We start from the raw sequence: 19,899 nt of genomic DNA on the forward strand, positions 1-19,899 counted from the left end.
GCAATTTGCGTTTCTCTATACACTGTTCTTATTTATTTTTATTGTTTCTTTGAGTGAATTGTTTTATTTTTCTCAATTATTATTGGTTGAGCGAAATTTTGCACCTACAGGTAGCTTTGAGTGCTACAATTTCACATTTATATATCTATCATGAGCCATGCAGTTTTTCTGGACAAAATTATGAAATAATAATAGAGTTGGGGTATTTTATCTGAAAATCAAAATTCACTACATTTCAATGCCTTGTCTCCTTGTCATGAAAATGCTCAAAAAGACATTCATAGGAGTGGAGTCTATTTGTTATTTTTTTTAAAAAAATTGAAAAATATAAAACAGAACAAAATTTGGTTTTGTTACAATTTTCTAGACTCTAGAGACCAATAAAATAAGGTGAATTCCTCTTTTACACTTTTTATATTTCATGTATTGTTTAACTACTATTTTTCTCCAGAGAATTTTGCTAAAAAATTGAATTAAATATATATAATTTAAGAAAAAAGATTTATTTTAAATTCATGTATATTAAGATAATTTAATAAATTGTTTAGAGAACATCGTCCCAAATTTATATAGATTTCTTTTTTATTCTAGAGATTTTTATTTTTAAAGAAATATGAAGTAGAAATAATGAAAATAATTCATTTAATATTATAAATGTAATGTATGAAAAGTATTTTGTTGTATTTTTAAAAAGACTATATTTGACAGGTATGAAATTGGAGTTTTTGAATTGGAATTGGCATATAATTGGAGAAAAGTAACTTAAAAAATTGAACCAACTTTTTTTTTTTTCAATTTCACCCATTTTAATTTCAAAACTTCAATTCCATGCCGCATTTTAGTAATAAAGAGGCAATACTAAAAATAAAGTTTATTATTTATAGAATGTGAACTTATTTAAATAAAAAAAAAAACCTTAAAAATTAATCTTCCTTGTCTTTTGAAGGTTTTCATAAGATTTATTTATTTTGACGTTTAAAAGTAGGAGTAATCGATAATTTTTCCTTCAAAGTTTCAAAATTTTAATCATTTTCTTTTTAAATACGGAGCATTTATCATATCACTTATCCACATGGTGTGTCTATCGGTGTCACTGTATCCACGTGTTGTGTCTGTACTCTATAGTATTAAATTTGTAGCAGTGTTTTGTTTTTTTTGTAGAAGTTCGATTTTACTTTTATGTCCCTCACTGGCCTGTAATTTTTCCATAGGATCGATTAGATGACACGTGTAGTCGGCCACCGCCAGTGACGTGGCGCGTACAAAACTTTTAGTCTCCCCCTATACGTAGTTAGTCCGGTAAATATACGCATCAATTATATTAATCGCCGAGGCAATTAGGGTTTTACGTCATCTGCAATCCCATTCTCTTTCACGAAGGTAATTTCTCTTTCTCTTGAATGTATAATTTGGTGATCGAATAGAATTCTACTACTATGATGTTAGTTTTAAAGCTTTAATTTTTATTGCAAGGTCTGCGTTCAGATTTCATTATGAGAAGCGTTTTTTTTTTTTTTTTAATTTTTATTTTATTTTATGCTTTTGATTGTGATTCCTTTGTCTAGATTATTATCTATATTGTGTTTTTGGTTAAAAAATTGACTTAGGGTTTCCTTGATTGGATGAAAAACGATATAAGGAATGGGAATTTGTGTATGTTCCTCTTTAGGGTTTTTTATGCATTCACCTCAGTTTATACAAGGATTGATAAATTACAATAACCAACACCAAACAGTGACACAGACTACACTAGTAACCAACAAAACATGCCTTACTAAACCACTTACTTAATTGATGACTCCTATTCACAAGCACAAACCCAACTTAATACAACTCAGATAGAATTCTATTATTACAATAATACACGCTAGATAGGATTACACAACAAAAGAACACATCATATTCATTCCTCCCTCCTGCTATTGTCCTTATCCTCAAGGATGAAGTCAAGATAAAGCTCAATGAATCTCTTTTATGGCATCCGTATGGCATTTTCTCGAGCTGGCCTTTTCGAGTGTACGACAACCTCCATTGCAGTATGCTTGTTCTTTCATTAACCATATGACGAATGATGATCTGCCTTGGAAGCATAAATGCTGGTTTGTCACATTTGGTAAATTATGACAATGCTGCGCATATTTTCCCAATTTTTTCTTAAGTTGAGAAATATTACGGGGTGTATCTTGGAGTTGGCTGGAAGCTGAATTCTATAAGCAACTGGTCCGATTCTTTCCCTAGTTTGATACGGTGCAAAATACCTTGGTGATAATTTTTGTGACAGGCAATGTGCTATTGAAATTTATCTATATGGTTGTAGGTGGAATTAAACCCAATCTCCAGCATACCTGCTTTCTCATTGGACTCACTTCAGTTTTTCAAGGATTGATAACTAAATAACCGACACCAAACAGTTGCACTGACTCAACGAATAACCAACAGAACATGTCTTAGCCATTAAACCATTTAGCTAGTTGCCGACTGCTATTCTAAATTACAAACCCAACTTAATACAACTTACATTGGTGATAGGACTATATAATTACTATAATACACTAGTTAGAATTTCACAACAAAAGAGCACATCAGAATGGTAAATGATGATTCTTCTCTTTCATGTGATTTAAGCATTCAGTATCAGTGACGTGTTCCACATTGAGATGATCCTAGCACAAGTGAAGGACCGAAACTACCATGGGTTGAGATAGTAAGGAAACACATTGATAGCATGCGTTTCGTTGATGCATGGCCTTTGGTATAGAACGTAGCGAAATAGTAACCGACACTAAATAGTTGGGAAAATATTTTGTAGAGTTGATTATTAAGGTTAATGTTGGATTTTCATTTTCATGGTCATACATATGCATTCATAGCTCGATTTTTAGAAGTTACTTTTGATTTTTTATTTTATGTTGTTGAATGGTATTGGACAATGAGCTTAATGCTGCTATTGTCTACAACTTACCAAAAAATTGATGCTATTGTTTACAACCTAATACCTAATATCTAGCTGCATGGAAGATAGTAGCAATTAGTGGATGAAATGTTGGCACAACGGAAGCGCATGAACAAATATAGAGATCCAACAAAAGCAAATAAAGCAGTCACACACAAAACACAAGATTTACGTGGTTTGGCCCAACTCGGCCTATGTCCATGGATGAGAAGATATTTCATTATGATTCCGTAGAGATATTACAATAATAGAGAATATGTGACACCAAATCATATACACAAACCTGTGTACTCCACGAAACTCCCTCTAGCTATTATTGGTGTTCTCTCCACTCTACTAACCTGTAAACTACCTTTACCCATCAATTCCTTCATAAGGCTACCACCCTCCACTATAGAATTAGAGCTACATCACTCTCTATCTCTAGACTTAACCCATAACCTAAGTGTTTATTTATAGAGATTAGAGTCCAAAACCCAATTCCTTGTTGGGCAAGGATTAAAATTTCGTGGAGCCCACGACTTGCCTAACAAGAAGTCCTAACAAAATACAACTTTAAAATAGAAACCTAATTAAACTAGGAATTTGAGACATAATACATAACAATCTCTACCTTGGCTCAAATTTCATCAAGCCAATCATCGATTCCCACGGCATTGATGAGGGTTGTTCGATCAGTCAAAATATCTAAGGCTCCACCTTGGCTGCTTGAGCTTCATGCCATGTAATCTATCATGATTTTTTGACCATGATGACCAAACACTGTTGTCACACACAAAACACAAGATTTACGTGGTTTGGCCAAACTTGGCTTACGTCCACGAATGAGAAGAAATTTCACTATGGTTCTGTAGAGATATTACAACAGTACAAAATACTCAACACTAGACTATGTTGTGATACCCCCCAATTTCCGAAGACGGGTTGATCAGGTCCGCACCCGAAGACCGGGGGATATCAAACAATTAATATTTTTAAACAAGCATAGAATACAAAATGAAATAAAATTAAATTTATATACGCTGAAAGGAAAACTAAATAAGAAACAATTAAACTCCTCTGATAATAATCTTCGAGAAATAATCCCATGATAATGAATCTCCATAAATAACCATAAATAAAAATTCTCTCCCAAGTACAATTCGGGAATCCATTGATATTGGACCCCTAAATAAATCATAAAACTGAAATACTAATAAAATCTAAATATTAAATGAAATCTAAGGTAATGTCCTAACAATCCGGAAGAGTGAATATGGATGCTATCTAATTAGCACGAACGAACAAGTCTGGAATTGACGTGGACCTGAGACCCACAAACAAGTTCTTTCTACTACAACCCGATCAGAGAACCGATAAACGATACATCCCTAGCCAAACTCATGCAATAACTACATAGTCGGTAGATATATATATATACACACTAAAGACTCTCACTGGACTATAGAGCAGTCTTAACCGTGTAGTGGGTATATAATAAAAAATCGAACACAAGGTGGTCATGAGTCCTCCTCCTACCAAGGCGCATACATCTCATATATCCAGCTGCCCATTAGAACCGGCAATATACGCCTTAGTCATAATCCCGAGACCTCAAGCTAATATCAGGGCACACATAAATATATATCTAGACATATCCTGACAATGGCACACCAACATATAAACTACTGTAACTATATCCTGACAATGGCATGACAACATATAAGATATTGTAGCCATATCTTGATAATGGCACAACATGGAGTGAGTCTAAACTTATTAGCCAGCTCACCCACATATACACACATCACACAGCTATATCCTGACAATGGCATAAAATAGAATGGATCTAACTTATTAGTCAGTCCACCTATACTTATCAATATAACCAAGCCATATCCTGACAATGGCATAAAAGATTAAGGAGTCTAGCTTATTAGCTATCTCAATGATCATGTCAGATACACATTATTCTCATCATAGCCATATCTAATATTGACACTAAATACAACACAACCAAACCAGATTATAAAAGCAAGTTTATGCTTATTAGCTAACCTACATGTTCTCCATAGTGCACACAACTCATATATGAATGATTATTATCAATTACAACTTATAAATTAAGTAAGCTCATCCTTGTGTATATATAATAATCATCATTTAAGAATATATAGAAAGGCATGATTATCATCATCTATTACAATATCCCATAACACACCAATATAATGAGTATCACAAACACAACTACAATCTCATTATGGATTAATCATCATAAGTAACATGGTTAATATCATAAATCCCATTAAATCCAATTATGATATATATATCATTTATAATATAATTAATAACTTAAATTACAATAAATCACATTATGATTAACATAATTTATAATATGATCAATATCATTTTTCAAAATATCCAATAATAACAATGATATTATAAGTATCAGTTATCAAGGAGAATGAATAATTACACTTAATAGCGTTTCTCACATTACACCATATATTTCAATTATGATTATTATCTTCTAATACAATACCCAGTATATTTTCAATATGATTAATATTATTTATCAAACATACACTCTATATTTAACTCATCATTTAAAATTTATCGAGTTTTAGTGCGATGAATGCAATTCCGAAAATAAGCCTAAAAATAAAGTTTCTCTAAAAATTCTGGAAAAATAGAATAAGAAACATAATCAACAAAAACAACCAAATTTAAAATATGAGGACAATCGGACTTTATTTCAGCCTTTAACAAAAATCACAAAAACACTGCGATGCCTACTAACAATTTAAAATGCGATTTCGGAACCCTAAAGGATGGTCGGCCATAAACTGACATGGGCCACAAGCTAAAGCTAGTGAGTTTTTCTCAATCGATCGTTTCCACCCAAAAAACACTATGATCTGTTCGAAATCGGACTTATCAAACTGTTGTTCAGAATTCTGTCCGTTTGGACAAAATTTTATCTTAGATCGTCTGAAATTTATATATCAAATTAAAGCATGTAATCATGTTCAATTTTCTCTAACTTAAATCCTAAAGTCAAACATAAGGTGTTTAATTTATAAGAACTAAGGGGAGGAGTAGAACATAGAACTTGCCTCTTTGATTTTCGGATCGAAAATCAATTACAACTTCTCTGGTCGTCTTCCTCAACTCCGGTAATGATTCTAGTCACCTTCTTCTTTCTCTCTCTCTCTCCTTGTGCCAAGCCCCTTTTCTTCTTCTCTCAAAACTCATGTAGAAACCAAAAAAACTCTCTTCTCTAACTATTAAACATATATATAAGTTACCCACAAATCTTAACCCAAACCCAACTAACATAATAATAATAATAATAATACTCCTAATATATATATATATACACGTACAAATATGCAAACATATATATATCATGACATATATGATAATTTAATTTAAATAAAATAATAATTAAATAATATATATATCATGCAATATATGATAATTTAATTTAAATAAAATAATATATATATCATAAGAATCTCTCTCTCTCTCTATATATATATAACTAACATATTCCCCATGGCCCAAATCCTTCTCAACACACCTAGGCCTCCTTCAACTAGCCCAAACTCGTTACTTTGGGTTGTACTAATTTTAAGCCCAATCCATACTAAATTAAAATAGACAAACAATTAAATTAACATAGCAATTAAATAATTAAACTTACATTAAGTAATTAAGCACACATGTACAAAAAAATTTACATAAATCATTTAAATTAACCAACCATAACAATTTAATTTGACAATTAAACCAACAAATAACCATAATCAAAAAAATTAATCAATTTAAATCAAATAAAAAAAATATTGAAATAAATTCAATTAATGTAAACAATTTAAATAAAATAAACCTTTAAAATATAGGGGTATTGCACATGTACACAAACCTGTGTACCCCATGGGACTCTCTCTTTCCATTGGTGTTCTTTCCAGTCTACTAATTTGTAAACTATCTCTACCCAGGGGCGGAGCCAGGATTTTAATTTAGAGGGGGCACAATTTAAAAAAAAAATAAAAAATTCAACTAACATTGATATAACAGGCAAAAAGAAGAATTTTAAGAAGAAAAAAGGAAAGAAAATTGAGATATATTTGAAAGAAAAAAATAAAAGTATGATTCAAAAAGGGAAATTTGACTTTTTTTTTAAAGAGATTTAAGGAATTTAAAGAACAAAAGAAAGAAAAAGTTAAGATAATTTTTGAAATTAAAAATTTGACACAACACATAGCACGAAAAACAAGTCATAAATTTATAATTGATTTTATCATTTTGATGTCGGTGTAAATTTCCCTTTGTGTTTGTCTACTTGCTTGTCTTTCTTGGGTTTGAGAAAAACTACAAGTGCATTGCATTAGCTTTCTGCTCTGACATTAAGGGTTGTAGTTCCTAAGACTAATATTCTTAAATACCAGAGAGTTGGGGGAAAAGAGAAAGGGGGAGGGGCAGTTTTCCATGTCTGGTTTTCCTATAGCTAGATTGTCATGCCCTGAAGTTGAGATCAATGTACCTTTCGCTCAATGAGAGCATGGCTAAATACCACAAAAATTCAAACCAAGTACCAAAACCCGTTGTATCAAGATTTCTCAAACTACTCAATAACCGCCAGTAGTTCCTAGTGGCGGTTATTGAGTTGTTCTTATTTGGTTTCGATGTTTTGGGTATTTAGTCATGCAATTGTGGAGTCAACTTTACCCCTTAAAAAATTATTATTTACCTTAATAAATTTATGGTTATTAATTTGGATCCTTTGTAACCATGATATCCATAGTTTTATGCAATTAGTTTCTTAGTTGAGCTTAGATTTTTTATTTTTATTTTATAGCAACTAGTTGGCTTAATTGAGGTTAGTATTTTCTAGCATCCAGAATAATGTGCAAACTGTGATTATAAAAATCATATGTTTTTATATCCCCACGAATCTCCCAGTAATTGAACAAACTGGTTATGGTCTTTTGTTGAACATTCTTAAATTACTCTAGTGAGTCCTGGTAAGGTATTGTCAGTTGATAAATATCCCCATGAATCTCCCAGTAATTGAACAAACTGGTTATGGTCTTTTGTTGAACATTCTTAAATCACTCTAGTGAGTCCTGGTAAGGTATTGTCAGTTGATAAAAAGAAATGCCATTTTAGTTCAGCAAGCTTTTTGAACTGTCATTTATTTCATAATTTTGACAGGTTTCTTGTGCTAAAGGTTGATCTGTGCAATTATTTAAACCCTTTAAGTTAATAAAAATTGTATAGGAAGCTTGTTGAACAAGTAGGATGCATTGAGCAGTTGGTCTTGATGCGACTTGAGCAACTTGACACTTATTCTTTTGAGGAAGAACAAAATCTTGTGTAGATTTCTGCACCGGTGTTTTTTGAAGATTTAAGATTGGCAATCATAATTTTTTGTCTGTTTTGAAGCATTTCTGGTAAATTAATTTTTCATGTAATTTGCTGTTTATTTATTTTGGAATTTCAATACGTTGTCTTTCCAAAAAAAAAAATACATTATGTAATTTTTTTTTTTTTTTTGAGTAAATTATTGTGATTGTATTTTCAGAATATTGAATTTCAACATGTTGTCTTTATTTTTTTGTTTGGATTCTTCTTTTTTCTAAGTTATTGTGTTTATTGTATTTTCAAAATATCGAAAAAGTGAATTCCAGTGTACAATTATTAAATGAGCAGATTTTTGATAATTTTTTTTTATCCAACCCAGCTATCTATCTGAAAATTTGTTAAGAAATTCTCATGTCAATAACTGCTTAGACCATCCTATAATTTTTTTCCAGTGCTAACATGCCTATATAGTTTGAGGCCATATGGATATGTATATGCGTGTGTTCACTAATCTGTTGGGTTGTTAGGCTTAGGTTCGGTTGGGAAGGAGAGATTCTCTTGGAGTCTCTTCTTCGAACTGGCTTGGGGTAAGCTACTCTAAATCCTGTTTGAGAGGCCACTAAAAGCCCTTAAAACTTGATTTAGAGCCTTCACCACTTAGAAATCCCCCCGGAGGTGAGTAAGAGCGTGTTGCCCTTGCCCAGGAGGGGACTGGAGGAGAGGGGTAGAGTTATGGTAGCCAATATAGGTATTGTAGTCTATAGAGTATACTTAGCAACCTTATCCACATTATCCTTGTCTTTGAGAAGTCCCTAAAGGTATCCATAAAGCCTTAAAATGATAGTTTGAAGATCCTAAGCCACCTCTCCATTGAGGGTATATTTTGAGAGACCATCAGGATACATAAAAATAGCCATAGACAGGGCTACACTCCCTACTTACTACTATAAGAGGGGATCCTTACCCCCAAGTGCCCCTTGGGCATTACTGCAAGTACAAGGAGTTTCTGAAATTCATTTTCTGGGTTATACAGCAATACTATTTCTTATCATCAACATTGTAAAATATGGGAAAAACTACAAGCGTGTTCCATTTTTTTGTTTTTTCTCCCTCACCACTGATGTATCCTTATTTACAATAAAGTAATTAGTATAGTTGTTTGAGTGTTTTGTGTGCTATAGCTTTATACTGGTGAGGTCTTGTTGAGGTTATTCTCTATTATCTATTCCCAACAATGACAATTAGTGTTATGATAATTCAGAAATTTCTGAGGGGGATGTTATTATTTTTTAAAATCTCTGTGCCAGCTTTGGTCATTCTCATTTATGAGCTGGTTTAATTGTGAAATTGTGCTAGTAGTTGCACAAGATTATATTTGCTGGGTTTTGGTGATTAATGGTGTGTTTGGTTGTTTTCTGTTATCACTACTTTGACATTTGTTTAGTTCTAGTACATGTTCTTTCTGTAACTTGTAATTTTGAATACACAGATCTCTTAAAGCTTTTTGTATCTTGGTTGTGATTTCAGGTATATAGAATTTTGAAAATGCAGGGAAACAGAGGACGCCAAGATCCTTTCTTTGACCTTGGTGATCCTTTTGCGGGCTTTGGTGGCCACAGGAGTTTATTGTCTAATTCTTTTGGAGGAAGGGACCCATTTGATGATCCTTCTTTCACGGGCCCATTTGGAAGCATGTTTGAGTCAAGCATCTTTGGTCCTACTGGTAGTCCTTTTGCAAATCCTTTTTTCAGGGGCCCATTTGGAAGCATGTTTGAGTCAAGCATCTTTGGTCCTACTGGTAGTCCTTTTGGTAGTCCTTTTGCAAATCCACATCCTTTTGCAAATCCACACCCTTTTGTAAATCCACATCCTTTTGCAAATCCACACCCTTTTGTAAATCCACACCCTTTTGTAAATCCACATCCTTTTGCAAATCCACATGCATCTGGATTACATCCTTTTGCAAATCCACAAGCATCTGGATTTCTTGAACATCAAGTCCCGCAGACCAATATGTATAGGGGACCAATCATTGAAGAATTGAACTCTGATGATGAAAGAGAGGAAGAAGGTAAGAAGGAGAAGAAAGATATTCCTAGAAAGCATGGTAGGTTGAGCAAAGTACCTTATGTTGAGGATCCAGATGATGTAGCTGAAGGTAAAATGTGATTCCTAAACTTAAATTAATGATGCATTTGTTTTTTTTCCTGCTTATTATTGTTATATGGATTTTTTTATTTTTTTTAATTATTGTTGCAGAGAGAAAGAGTAAGCAAATGCATTACAGAAATAACTTCAACACGTTGAACAATGCACAGATAGAGCCCCGAAACCATAGTTTCACGTTTCAGAGCTCCACTGTTAATTGTGGTGGAGCAAATGGAGCATATTATACCTCATCTAGAACTACGAGGACAGGAAGTGATGGTGTAAGTACTGTAAGCTTAACTGCTTTACAAATCAAATTTGTTTGTCTCCTATGTTTCTTATGGAGTGGTTTTTGGATTTCCAGTTGATGATTGATGAAAGTAAAGAAGCTGATACGGCTACTGGTCAAGCAGCTCATAGGATCTCTAGGGGAATTTATGATAAGGTACCTATTTGATGTTATCTCTCGACCGCTGTTAAATTTGTCTTTTAAGTTCATTAATTATGCCACGCCTATATCTGGGTTGAATATTTTTCAGACATGGGAAAGTCGTCAGTTATTCTTAAAGTATGAGAATAAAGTTGTTTTGTGATGCTGTAGGGACATTCCGTTTCAAGGAATCTTAATTCAGATGGTAGGGTGGACACAATGCAGACTTTGCACAATCTTAATGAAGGTATTTTTTATGTTTATCTTGTTAATGCATGTAAAGTCTGTAGACAGAAAGATGTTGGAGAGAGTGGTTAACCAAATGTTTTTTTTCCTTTTATTATTATTATTATTATTTTTAAAAAAACAAAACAATCAGATGAGTTAGCTGGTTTTGAAGAATCTTGGAAAGGGAATGCTGGAAAGCACCTACCTGGTTGGTCGGAGCGATTCAATGTACATGAAGGTATGGTGACCCCTTTGGCTGCACCAAACTCATCCTTTTTTGTTTGTGTGCGTTTGTAATTCAAGTTATGTATCTTTAAAAGGTTATCAGGCACAAATTGTGTTTTTTCCTTTATATTGATGTGTTCGTGTTCATCCTGTGACGTTCCTTATGAATTCTAACATTCTTCAGTTGAATTTTTCTTGTATGTTTTTTTTTTTTCACTTGATATTTTCTTTTGGTGCAAGTATGTCCCAAGATTTTTAGGTGACACATGGCTGTGCCTCTTACACGGAATTAGTTTTCTTGTGATGTTACCATGAGTTAATGATTCCCATAATAACCCCATGTTTGAGAAATGTTTTTATCTTGATGATTGCACACTTTATGGTATGATGGCATACAGCAGGCAGCAGCCGAGCATGTGATCAGATGTTCTAGAAGGTTTTCCAATGCGGCACTACTAATTCAACAATGTCAATATGTCTAATGTGCTTGGCATCTTTAGCAATATATCTGACATTAGTTTTACTGCATGCGTGAATTTGACTACACTAAATCTGCATCAAGTTACTGTAACCATTTTTATAATATGGTTTCATTTGTACGCATGGTTCTAAAGCGAAACAAATAGCACCCCAGAACTGCATATTTTAAAACAAGCAAGTGAAAATGTTTGTTTGGTGTTGCTTACAGCTGCAATTAGTTTCCTGGTCAGATATTGCAATTTGATGCGGTTGTTTAATGTTTGGGCCCTTAGTAGTAATAATTGTTGGAATATTTAGATCTTAGACTGTTATTTTGTGTAAACAGTTTCCAGCAGCAGTGGGCAGAATGGGCTGGCGAGCAGGGATGGATGGGCTCTTCCTTCAACACAGCACGCTCAGCACTTGGAGGGCATGAAACAGGATGTTGGAGAAACAGCAGGTTCATCTCGATCAAAAGCTTTCCGAGAAAATGAAAGATATAGGAGATAGAACAGGCTCTTCTTCAGCAAGAATAAGAGCTGCGAATGGTGTTAACATGGACCAGTTTAGGAGGCATCGATGAGCTCGTCTTTTGGCACCCCCTCTCTGAGACTTCCCACAGCCTTTACCCAGAATCCATACTCTATAGTTTTAAAGCAACAGTTTCTGTATGCTATACATCTTTATGTTGTTAGCTTATTAGCTAGATTGCTAATGTATATAGTGGGATTGCTAGTTTGAGTCCATGGGTAGTAGCATATATATAATATACCTATAGGTCCCTGCAATTTTAACTATATTGGGCATTATCAAAAGATTTATGCATTAAATATAAGAAGTATTAAATATAATATTCAATGCCTTATTGTTATTTTCATTCGCAAATAAAAGTCTGGGACTGCATTTCCAGAGATAGATCTTTGTGTAATTCAAATATACTCACAATGCCTTATTTTAACTGTGTGGGATTTTATTTTTGTGCGTGTCATATTCTTGAACAAGCGTGATGTGGGTTGTAAATCCAAAGATATTTAGTTGGTTACACAGTATTAAATGGCGCTAGCCACATGAAGTTAAAATTCAATACCAAATTTGGCATGTTACATAACATTTGGTCTACTGGATTTTGTGTTTATATTATAGTATCAATTCTTACGATGATGATGACAAATCTAAAAATGTAATGTTAATATTAGATTAGATTTAAAAGTGGCATAGATGCGGTGATCCTCGCACCAAATTTAGGACAACAAAATATTACTCCGTATTTCGAGAGTCGGCACACCCACTCCCTCTTCCTATCCTTTTTTTTCTTTTGCTTTTTATTTTTTTATAAAAAAATAAAAAAACTCCTCCAAAAACGTATTCCATTGATGTCCGGCCAAATTTATAACAATTTCATTTCCCTGGACAAACCTCTAACAGTCTCCATCTTCAGTTCTTTCTCTGCCCTTGTGGTAGTACACAAATTCCCTCCTCTTTTCCTTTCCCTTCCCTCCACCTTGATATCTGTATCAGGTCCCCCGCGTCAAGTTCCACCGACGACGGAAAAAGAATGCGTCGAAGCGGCTGTCGCTTCAGAAATTCTTGGCCTAAGCAGCGGACGTAGCTTCTTCCTCTGGCGACGAACCCAGTCCCAAAATCAGACTGGGTAACTGACTTCAAACTGGTCTGCATTATATATATATATATATATATATAACTCCAAGAGTGGCTGTTGACCCTAAAATCGGCTGGCTAGAGCCGATCTTAAATTGATGGAAAACAGGCGTGCCAGAACCAAATATATGGTTCAATTGTGAATTGTCAACTTTTAGTCTCTTAGGGAATGTTGACTTCAGACGATTATAGGAGATAGAGAACAAATAAATTCCTAAATGAGTTCAATATTGCCTTAGTTAAAAGGACTTTCTGTAAACAAATTATAGTAACGTAACAAGAGAATAGAAAGGGGAAGATAATGGATATAGTAAGACGATTATAGGAGATAGAGAACAAATAAATTCCTAAATGAGTTCAATATTGCCTTAGTTAAAAGGACTTTCTGTAAACAAATTATAGTAACGTAACAAGAGAATAGAAAGGGGAAGATAATGGATATAGCAAGAAAAGAAGAGTAAAGAATAAGGAGAGAAGAAGAGAGAGAGAGAGAGAGAAAGAGAGAGACACTGAGAGATTGAGATAGAGAAACATAGATGAAGAAGAAATAGTAAGGATGCTATTATTAGAAAGGCTTGAAGAAGCAAACAAATAAAAATAAGGATTCTGAGGGTGCTGGGGTAGTATGCCTATAGCATTAATTATAGAAAACTACATAAAACAAACTCCTATATGCAAGTGTTTTACTTGCATCAAACTCTATCAAATAACTAATTGCTAAACCCAAGAAGGACTTGCCCCCCATGCATTTTCTAACTCCGCTAGCAAATGATGATCATAATCGGTAGGAATTAAATTATTGTGAAGCGTCATTCTAGCCGATCTGCCTATTATCTCTATGACATTATGCTAGGACTGAATTTTCTTAGCTGATTTCCTTTCTATCGATTTCGCATTTAGCTCTATCGGCAGGACTATATCATACCCAAAAGTCCTTTTATCGGCAATCATGACCTCACTATAATCGGCATGAGTCGAGATATGTCGTAAAATAACTTTTGCCGATTCATTCAGTTCAATCGACAGGACTGAATTATGCCCAAAAGTCCATTGATCGGCAAGCACGACCTCACTATAATCGGCATGCTGAAGTGGAGCGTGTAGATCAACTAACTTTTGTTGGGGTTTTGCAATCACATGCCCCCCGGCAACCGTTGGTTTTTTAGCCGATCTTCTTTCAGCCGATTTTGCCTTAGCCGATTTTCTCAACCAATCTCTAAGTACCCTTTTGAAATTAACATCGGCTAGTCTTTTTCTTCTTTTCTTGAAGTTAGGCCTAGGACAGCGAGTTAAAACGATTCTTTCAGCTGATGATTGTTTTTGCCGATTATTAGCTGTCACAATCGGCAAAAAATTCTGGTACATAAGCCGCTTTGCTTTCAGCCGATTTGTACCCTTCCATTCATCAGTAACATGCCGATAGCTTTTCCAACTTTGTTGTTGATAAGTCATCTGTTGTGACTGATTTACCACCTGCTGATAATCGGCTGCTGGAACTTGCCGATAATCGGCTGCTGGAACTTGCCGATAATCGGCAGTCGGTAACTGATAATATTCTGTCAAACTTTGCTGCCGATTTTCTGATAAAATTTCCTGCCGAGGTCGACAGGACTGGCCAATTTCGGTACTGGTTATCGGCAGCCCCTCATGTAACAGAGGTTGTGATACAGGGGTGACATGATGATTTACCACTTGGTCAGGATAAGGTTTCTTGTACACAGGCTAAGCACGTTTACCCCCTTGAGCTACCTCGGCCTGGATAAGCTGACCTATCAATTCTTTAATCTCCTGATCAATCTCCCTTATTTTTTGCTGTTTTCCCTGAGAGGGAATCGGTATAACTGGTAGGCATTGTATTTGAGCCATTAGTGTTTTCATCCTCTGCTTAAATTCTGTCCAACTTTCTTGCTGATTGACCATCGGTTGCCCCCTGAGTACCAAAATTTGTGATACGGGGGTGACATGCTGATTTACCACTTGTCGATAATCGGTTGCTGACGTCTGCCGATAATCGGTTGCTGAAACTTGCCGATATTATGATGCTGAAACTTGTCGATAATCAGCGACTGTTGGCGTCTGCCGATAATCGACTATCTGTACTTGCCGATAATCGACTGCTAAAACATGTCGATAATCGGCTACTTCTGGAACATGTTGATAATCAGCGACTTCTGGAATATGCCGATAATCAGTTATTGGAACATGCTGATAATCAGCGACTTCTGGAACATGCCGATAATCAGTTGCTGGAACATGCCGATAATCGTCTATCCAACTATATGGCTGATTATAATACTGGTACATCGGCTGATTTAACTGATCAAAATATTTGTATGTCAGTTGAGAAGTCGACTGCATATTTTTACTATAAATCACTCACCTAGTGGTGTCCCACCGGGCATGCCAAAAATGTTAACCCTAAAATCGGCTGGCTAGAGCCGATCTTAAATTGATGGAAAACGGGCGTGCCAGAACCAAATATATGGTTCAATTGTAAATTGTCAACTTTTAGTCTCTTAGGGAATGTTAACTTCAGGCGATTATAGGAGATAGAGAACAAATAAACTCCTAAATGAGTTCAATATTGCCTTAGTTAAAAGGACTTTCTGTGAACAAATTATAGTAACGTAACAAGAGAATAGAAAGGGGAAGATAATGGATATAGCAAGAAAAGAAGAGGAAAGAATAAGGAGAGAAGAAGAGAGAGATACTGAGAGATTGAGATTGAGAAATAGAGATGAAGAAGAAATAGCAAAGATGCTATTCTTAGAAAGGCTCGAAGAAGCAAACAAATAATAATAAGGATTTTGAGGGTGCTGAACCTCTTATACAGCGTGCCTCTCTGTTTATTTATAGAATAAATGGTAAAACAAATTCCTAAATACAAACATCTTAGTTATATTCTAATACAACCACAAAATTATTCAAATTAAACTAATCCTAACTAAATACTAATTCCAAATAAAATCTAATCCTATCGATAAACCAACTAAAAATAAATTCAAACTAAACATTTCTAGATAAATACTAATTCAAAAATCAAGTAAACACATAAATCTTATCTAACATAAAGTTCAAGAACATTCTATCCATGTAGCATCCTTGCATATAGCGTTATTTTGTATGAGAACTGCCACATCACTGTTCATGTATAGCACTAATGGATTTTATTCCAACTAAAATGCTATTCTAAACCACCTTCAATCCAATCACCTTCCATGACCCAGATATCCTTCTCAGCCCAAACTCCTAGCACATCATCACTGACCAGGCTTTATGTTCTTGGCCCATATTACTTATCATTGATCATCAAGTCCAATTGAAGCCCAAACCCAATTATTAAAATGGGTGTCAACAGTGGCATGATGATTGATAAGATAAAACCGACATACCATGTGTTTGTGTGTGCAGTATTGCAGGAAAGGGAGCTGTCGACTTTTTGATTGTACTACTATTATCAAAGGAAAGCAAAATGCCATTTACCTCATCATTGCCCAACTATTTCAATTGTAGTCTGAAATTAATATGCTTTCATTGTGTTTTGTTGCTCTGTTTTAATTCAAAAAATGTCACTCTTTGTTCTGATTGTGAAATATTAATATGGTTTTGTTCTCGTTACTTTTGTATAAGAATGGGAATTTGAGGAGTGCATGATGAGATTAAATCATGAAATTGAATTACCTTACCATGTCTCAATTTTTGTTTCAGACTACTTTCAGTGTAATTTATCCTGTGAGTATTTAAGATAGGCGAGGGTGAGCCTTGGCGCAATGGTAAGGTTGCTCAATTGTGACACGGAGGTCACATGTATTACGCATCCGGAGGTGAGACTGCGTATATCTGACCCTTTCCAGTCCCTGCAATGGCGCAACCCTTATGCACTGGGTTTACCTTTTTTTACTATTTAAGATGGGAAAGAGTAGTGAACTTAGCTCTGTGAAGCTATAGGTAGTGCTGCTAGCTTATGCAGCTAGTTTTGGGGCTTGTGTAAATTTATATTATTGGCTGAGCTCCATTTGAATTGAACAAGGTTTTGTGTTAGTTTTAGGACTTTGTATTGGGTTATTTATGATTGCTTCTTGCTACTGCTTTAGGGTACTTAGGACGATGATTTGGGAAAAAAACTTATTTTTCTTCAATTATAATGTCGCAAGTGTTCGTCTGTGTTGTAATTATAAAAGGAGATGCACAATTTTTGGGTCTCAATTTATATCCACCTGTTCATTACCACAGCTGTACTTAATCTATCTATTAAAGTCTTAATTTTATGCCACGACTTGCTATTCAAAGAAAAAGAAGGTGAGGGAAAAAAGGAAATGGATGTCTACTTTTCTTTATTTTACTTTAATTTGTTTATTGGCTGTTATTGGGTATGCAATTGTGTCATTAGTTATTTGTAGGAATTCTCCAGTAGAGACTTTAATTCTCCAGTAGTGTTGTAAAGCAGTATATTTTGTGATTTAAACTTAACATTTGGCCGAGTTCAATGTCATTCTAGTTGGTTGCTGTTTATCATCCAGTACATGTTCAATGAGCTTTGCAACAAGCATTTGGCCTTGAGGCCAAAATCTCAACAAATATCTAGTAAATTCTATCTCTATTTCATCCAAACTGCTAGTTATCAAGTACTGTGTTCTTACTTATTTATTTATTTGCTTTTTACAGTAAATTTTCTTTGGATAGATATGGTTTCTTGAGACAATTTTGGTGGATTTGACGCTTAGTTAATCTCATGAGGACAAGTTAATTCTAGAAGCCTTATAGTTTTAAATTTATTGTTTTAATTTTCATACAGTACCATGTCGAGGCTGAAGCCAAGAAATTTTTTTATCTATGTTGAGGCTGAAGCGAAGAAATATTTTTTTTAATCTTTTTTCCCCCTAAATTTATATTTCTTGCTTATTTTTTTTTAAAAAATAATTGGCTCTAATATAGAAAATATTTATTGTGGATCATTATTTTGTGTTTTTATCAATTTATCAGATTAACTAAGACTAGAATATAGAAGTTGGCTTCTGCGAACCACTCCTCTATTTTCTCTATTGTTTCTGTGGCAATTGGTTTCATGCTATAAATCATTGATGTAGATTGTATAAAAGGAATATAGACATGGCACAGTGATTCAACAAATTCTTGAAAGATAGAATACAGGTACAACAACGTTATGGAGTATATGAATATATGTTGTATTAATGTAAATATTTTTAAAAATAAAAATTATATATGTATCCGTGTATAAATATAAAATAATAATATTTTGTGATGTTTTATATATTATTACTAACATTCCCTTTGAAATCCTTCATTTTGAAAATAAGCTGATAGCTGTATTGCTGGAAACATAATTATTATATTATTTTAGAAATGATAATTATCATCATATCTCAATTCGTCTTTTTGAATAAATTCTCTATATTTGAACTCTTATTATGCTTTTCCTTACAATTATACTATGATATTATGCTAAGAAATGCTACATGTTTGATGTTCAAAAACTGTTAGACAAGCGTCCTGAAGTATTGAGAAATATCCTATACATGGTCTTTGAGAAGTATCATGTCCGTAATACGTGTTCAAAACAAATATTTTTAATTTGTCAGTATGTTTTAGAAGTTTTTGACACTAATCCGCGAGTATCGAAGAAGTATTAATATATCTGTTACTGATATGATATAGATACATATCCCTTATATAGAAGTATCATGTTTTTTTGGTTTCACAGTAAAGATGTTTTGTGGAAACTACCGGTACAATTAAAAAACTACTGGTATAAACTGTAAAGCAATTCATGTTTACTAAATTTTCTCCTCATTAATGGTAATATAAGTCACTGCTTCCATATGATTCAAATGGTAAAAGCTACCCTGAAGCATGAGATCTGGTATTGTCTGGCACATCATTGTTCTGGTCATCTTTCAATGAGAAAGTAGTTCAGGTTATGTTGCTTTGATTGAGCTTATTTTTTTCTTGATATATATATTGGTAAGTATATTTTTTCCTTTTGTGGAATAAATAAAACAGACAATCATTGATGCTGCTTTGTATATCTATGTCCCACTACTTCCTCATAAGACCAAGTAATAAAAAAATTCCCAAACTGTAAGATCTTTTTCGTTTTGCATCTTACATTCCTGTCAATGTCCATATATTGTGGAGGATCCCAAAGCAACCATTACTAAAATCATTTTTATTTTCTACAGGATCTCTGTTGTAGAGCATAAAGGATTGCAAAAAAAGAGCTTTCAGAAGAACCGAGACAGTAGTGAGTGACCTACCAAGGTCATAAGGTTTAGTCTCTTGATATTTTTCACATATGTAAGATTCACCACCATCCAATTGCAATGAATTTTTCTTGTGCATGAGAGCTCTATTTTGTTCCTTTATTTATTTATTTATGTATTTTTTGCTTGCTTTTTGTGAATATGAGTGATTGAACTCATTAAACAAC

The 19,899-nt window shown here is 33.9% G+C and overlaps 1 protein-coding gene across 1 annotated transcript; it reads left to right on the top strand.

Moving 5' to 3' along the window:
* Positions 1–1,290: 1,290 nt before the first annotated feature.
* LOC132283623 (uncharacterized) lies at positions 1,291–12,780 on the top strand. The gene is made up of 7 exons (XM_059785609.1): positions 1,291–1,380; positions 9,830–10,460; positions 10,562–10,731; positions 10,815–10,895; positions 11,052–11,127; positions 11,260–11,346; positions 12,139–12,780. The coding sequence occupies exons 2-7, from the start codon at positions 9,848–9,850 to the stop codon at positions 12,300–12,302; spliced, it is 1,191 nt and encodes a 396-aa protein (XP_059641592.1). The 5' UTR covers positions 1,291–1,380; positions 9,830–9,847; the 3' UTR covers positions 12,303–12,780.
* The last annotated feature ends 7,119 nt before the right edge of the window (positions 12,781–19,899 follow it).

The sequence above is a fragment of the Cornus florida genome, unplaced genomic scaffold (assembly GCF_030987335.1).
Source record: "Cornus florida cultivar Cherokee Brave unplaced genomic scaffold, ASM3098733v1 CherokeeBrave_3.0.0_Hap2_Chr11, whole genome shotgun sequence".
Lineage (NCBI taxonomy): Eukaryota > Viridiplantae > Streptophyta > Magnoliopsida > Cornales > Cornaceae > Cornus > Cornus florida.

Excerpts from the sequence above, each read along its gene's own strand:
- LOC132283623 (XM_059785609.1), top strand. The coding sequence starts at position 9,848 with ATGCAGGGAAACAGAGGACGCCAAGATCCTTTCTTTGACCTTGGTGAT. Across the intron at positions 11,128-11,259 it reads TTTGCACAATCTTAATGAAG|ATGAGTTAGCTGGTTTTGAA; the intron begins GTATTTTTTATG and ends CAAAACAATCAG. Across the intron at positions 11,347-12,138 it reads GCGATTCAATGTACATGAAG|TTTCCAGCAGCAGTGGGCAG; the intron begins GTATGGTGACCC and ends TTGTGTAAACAG.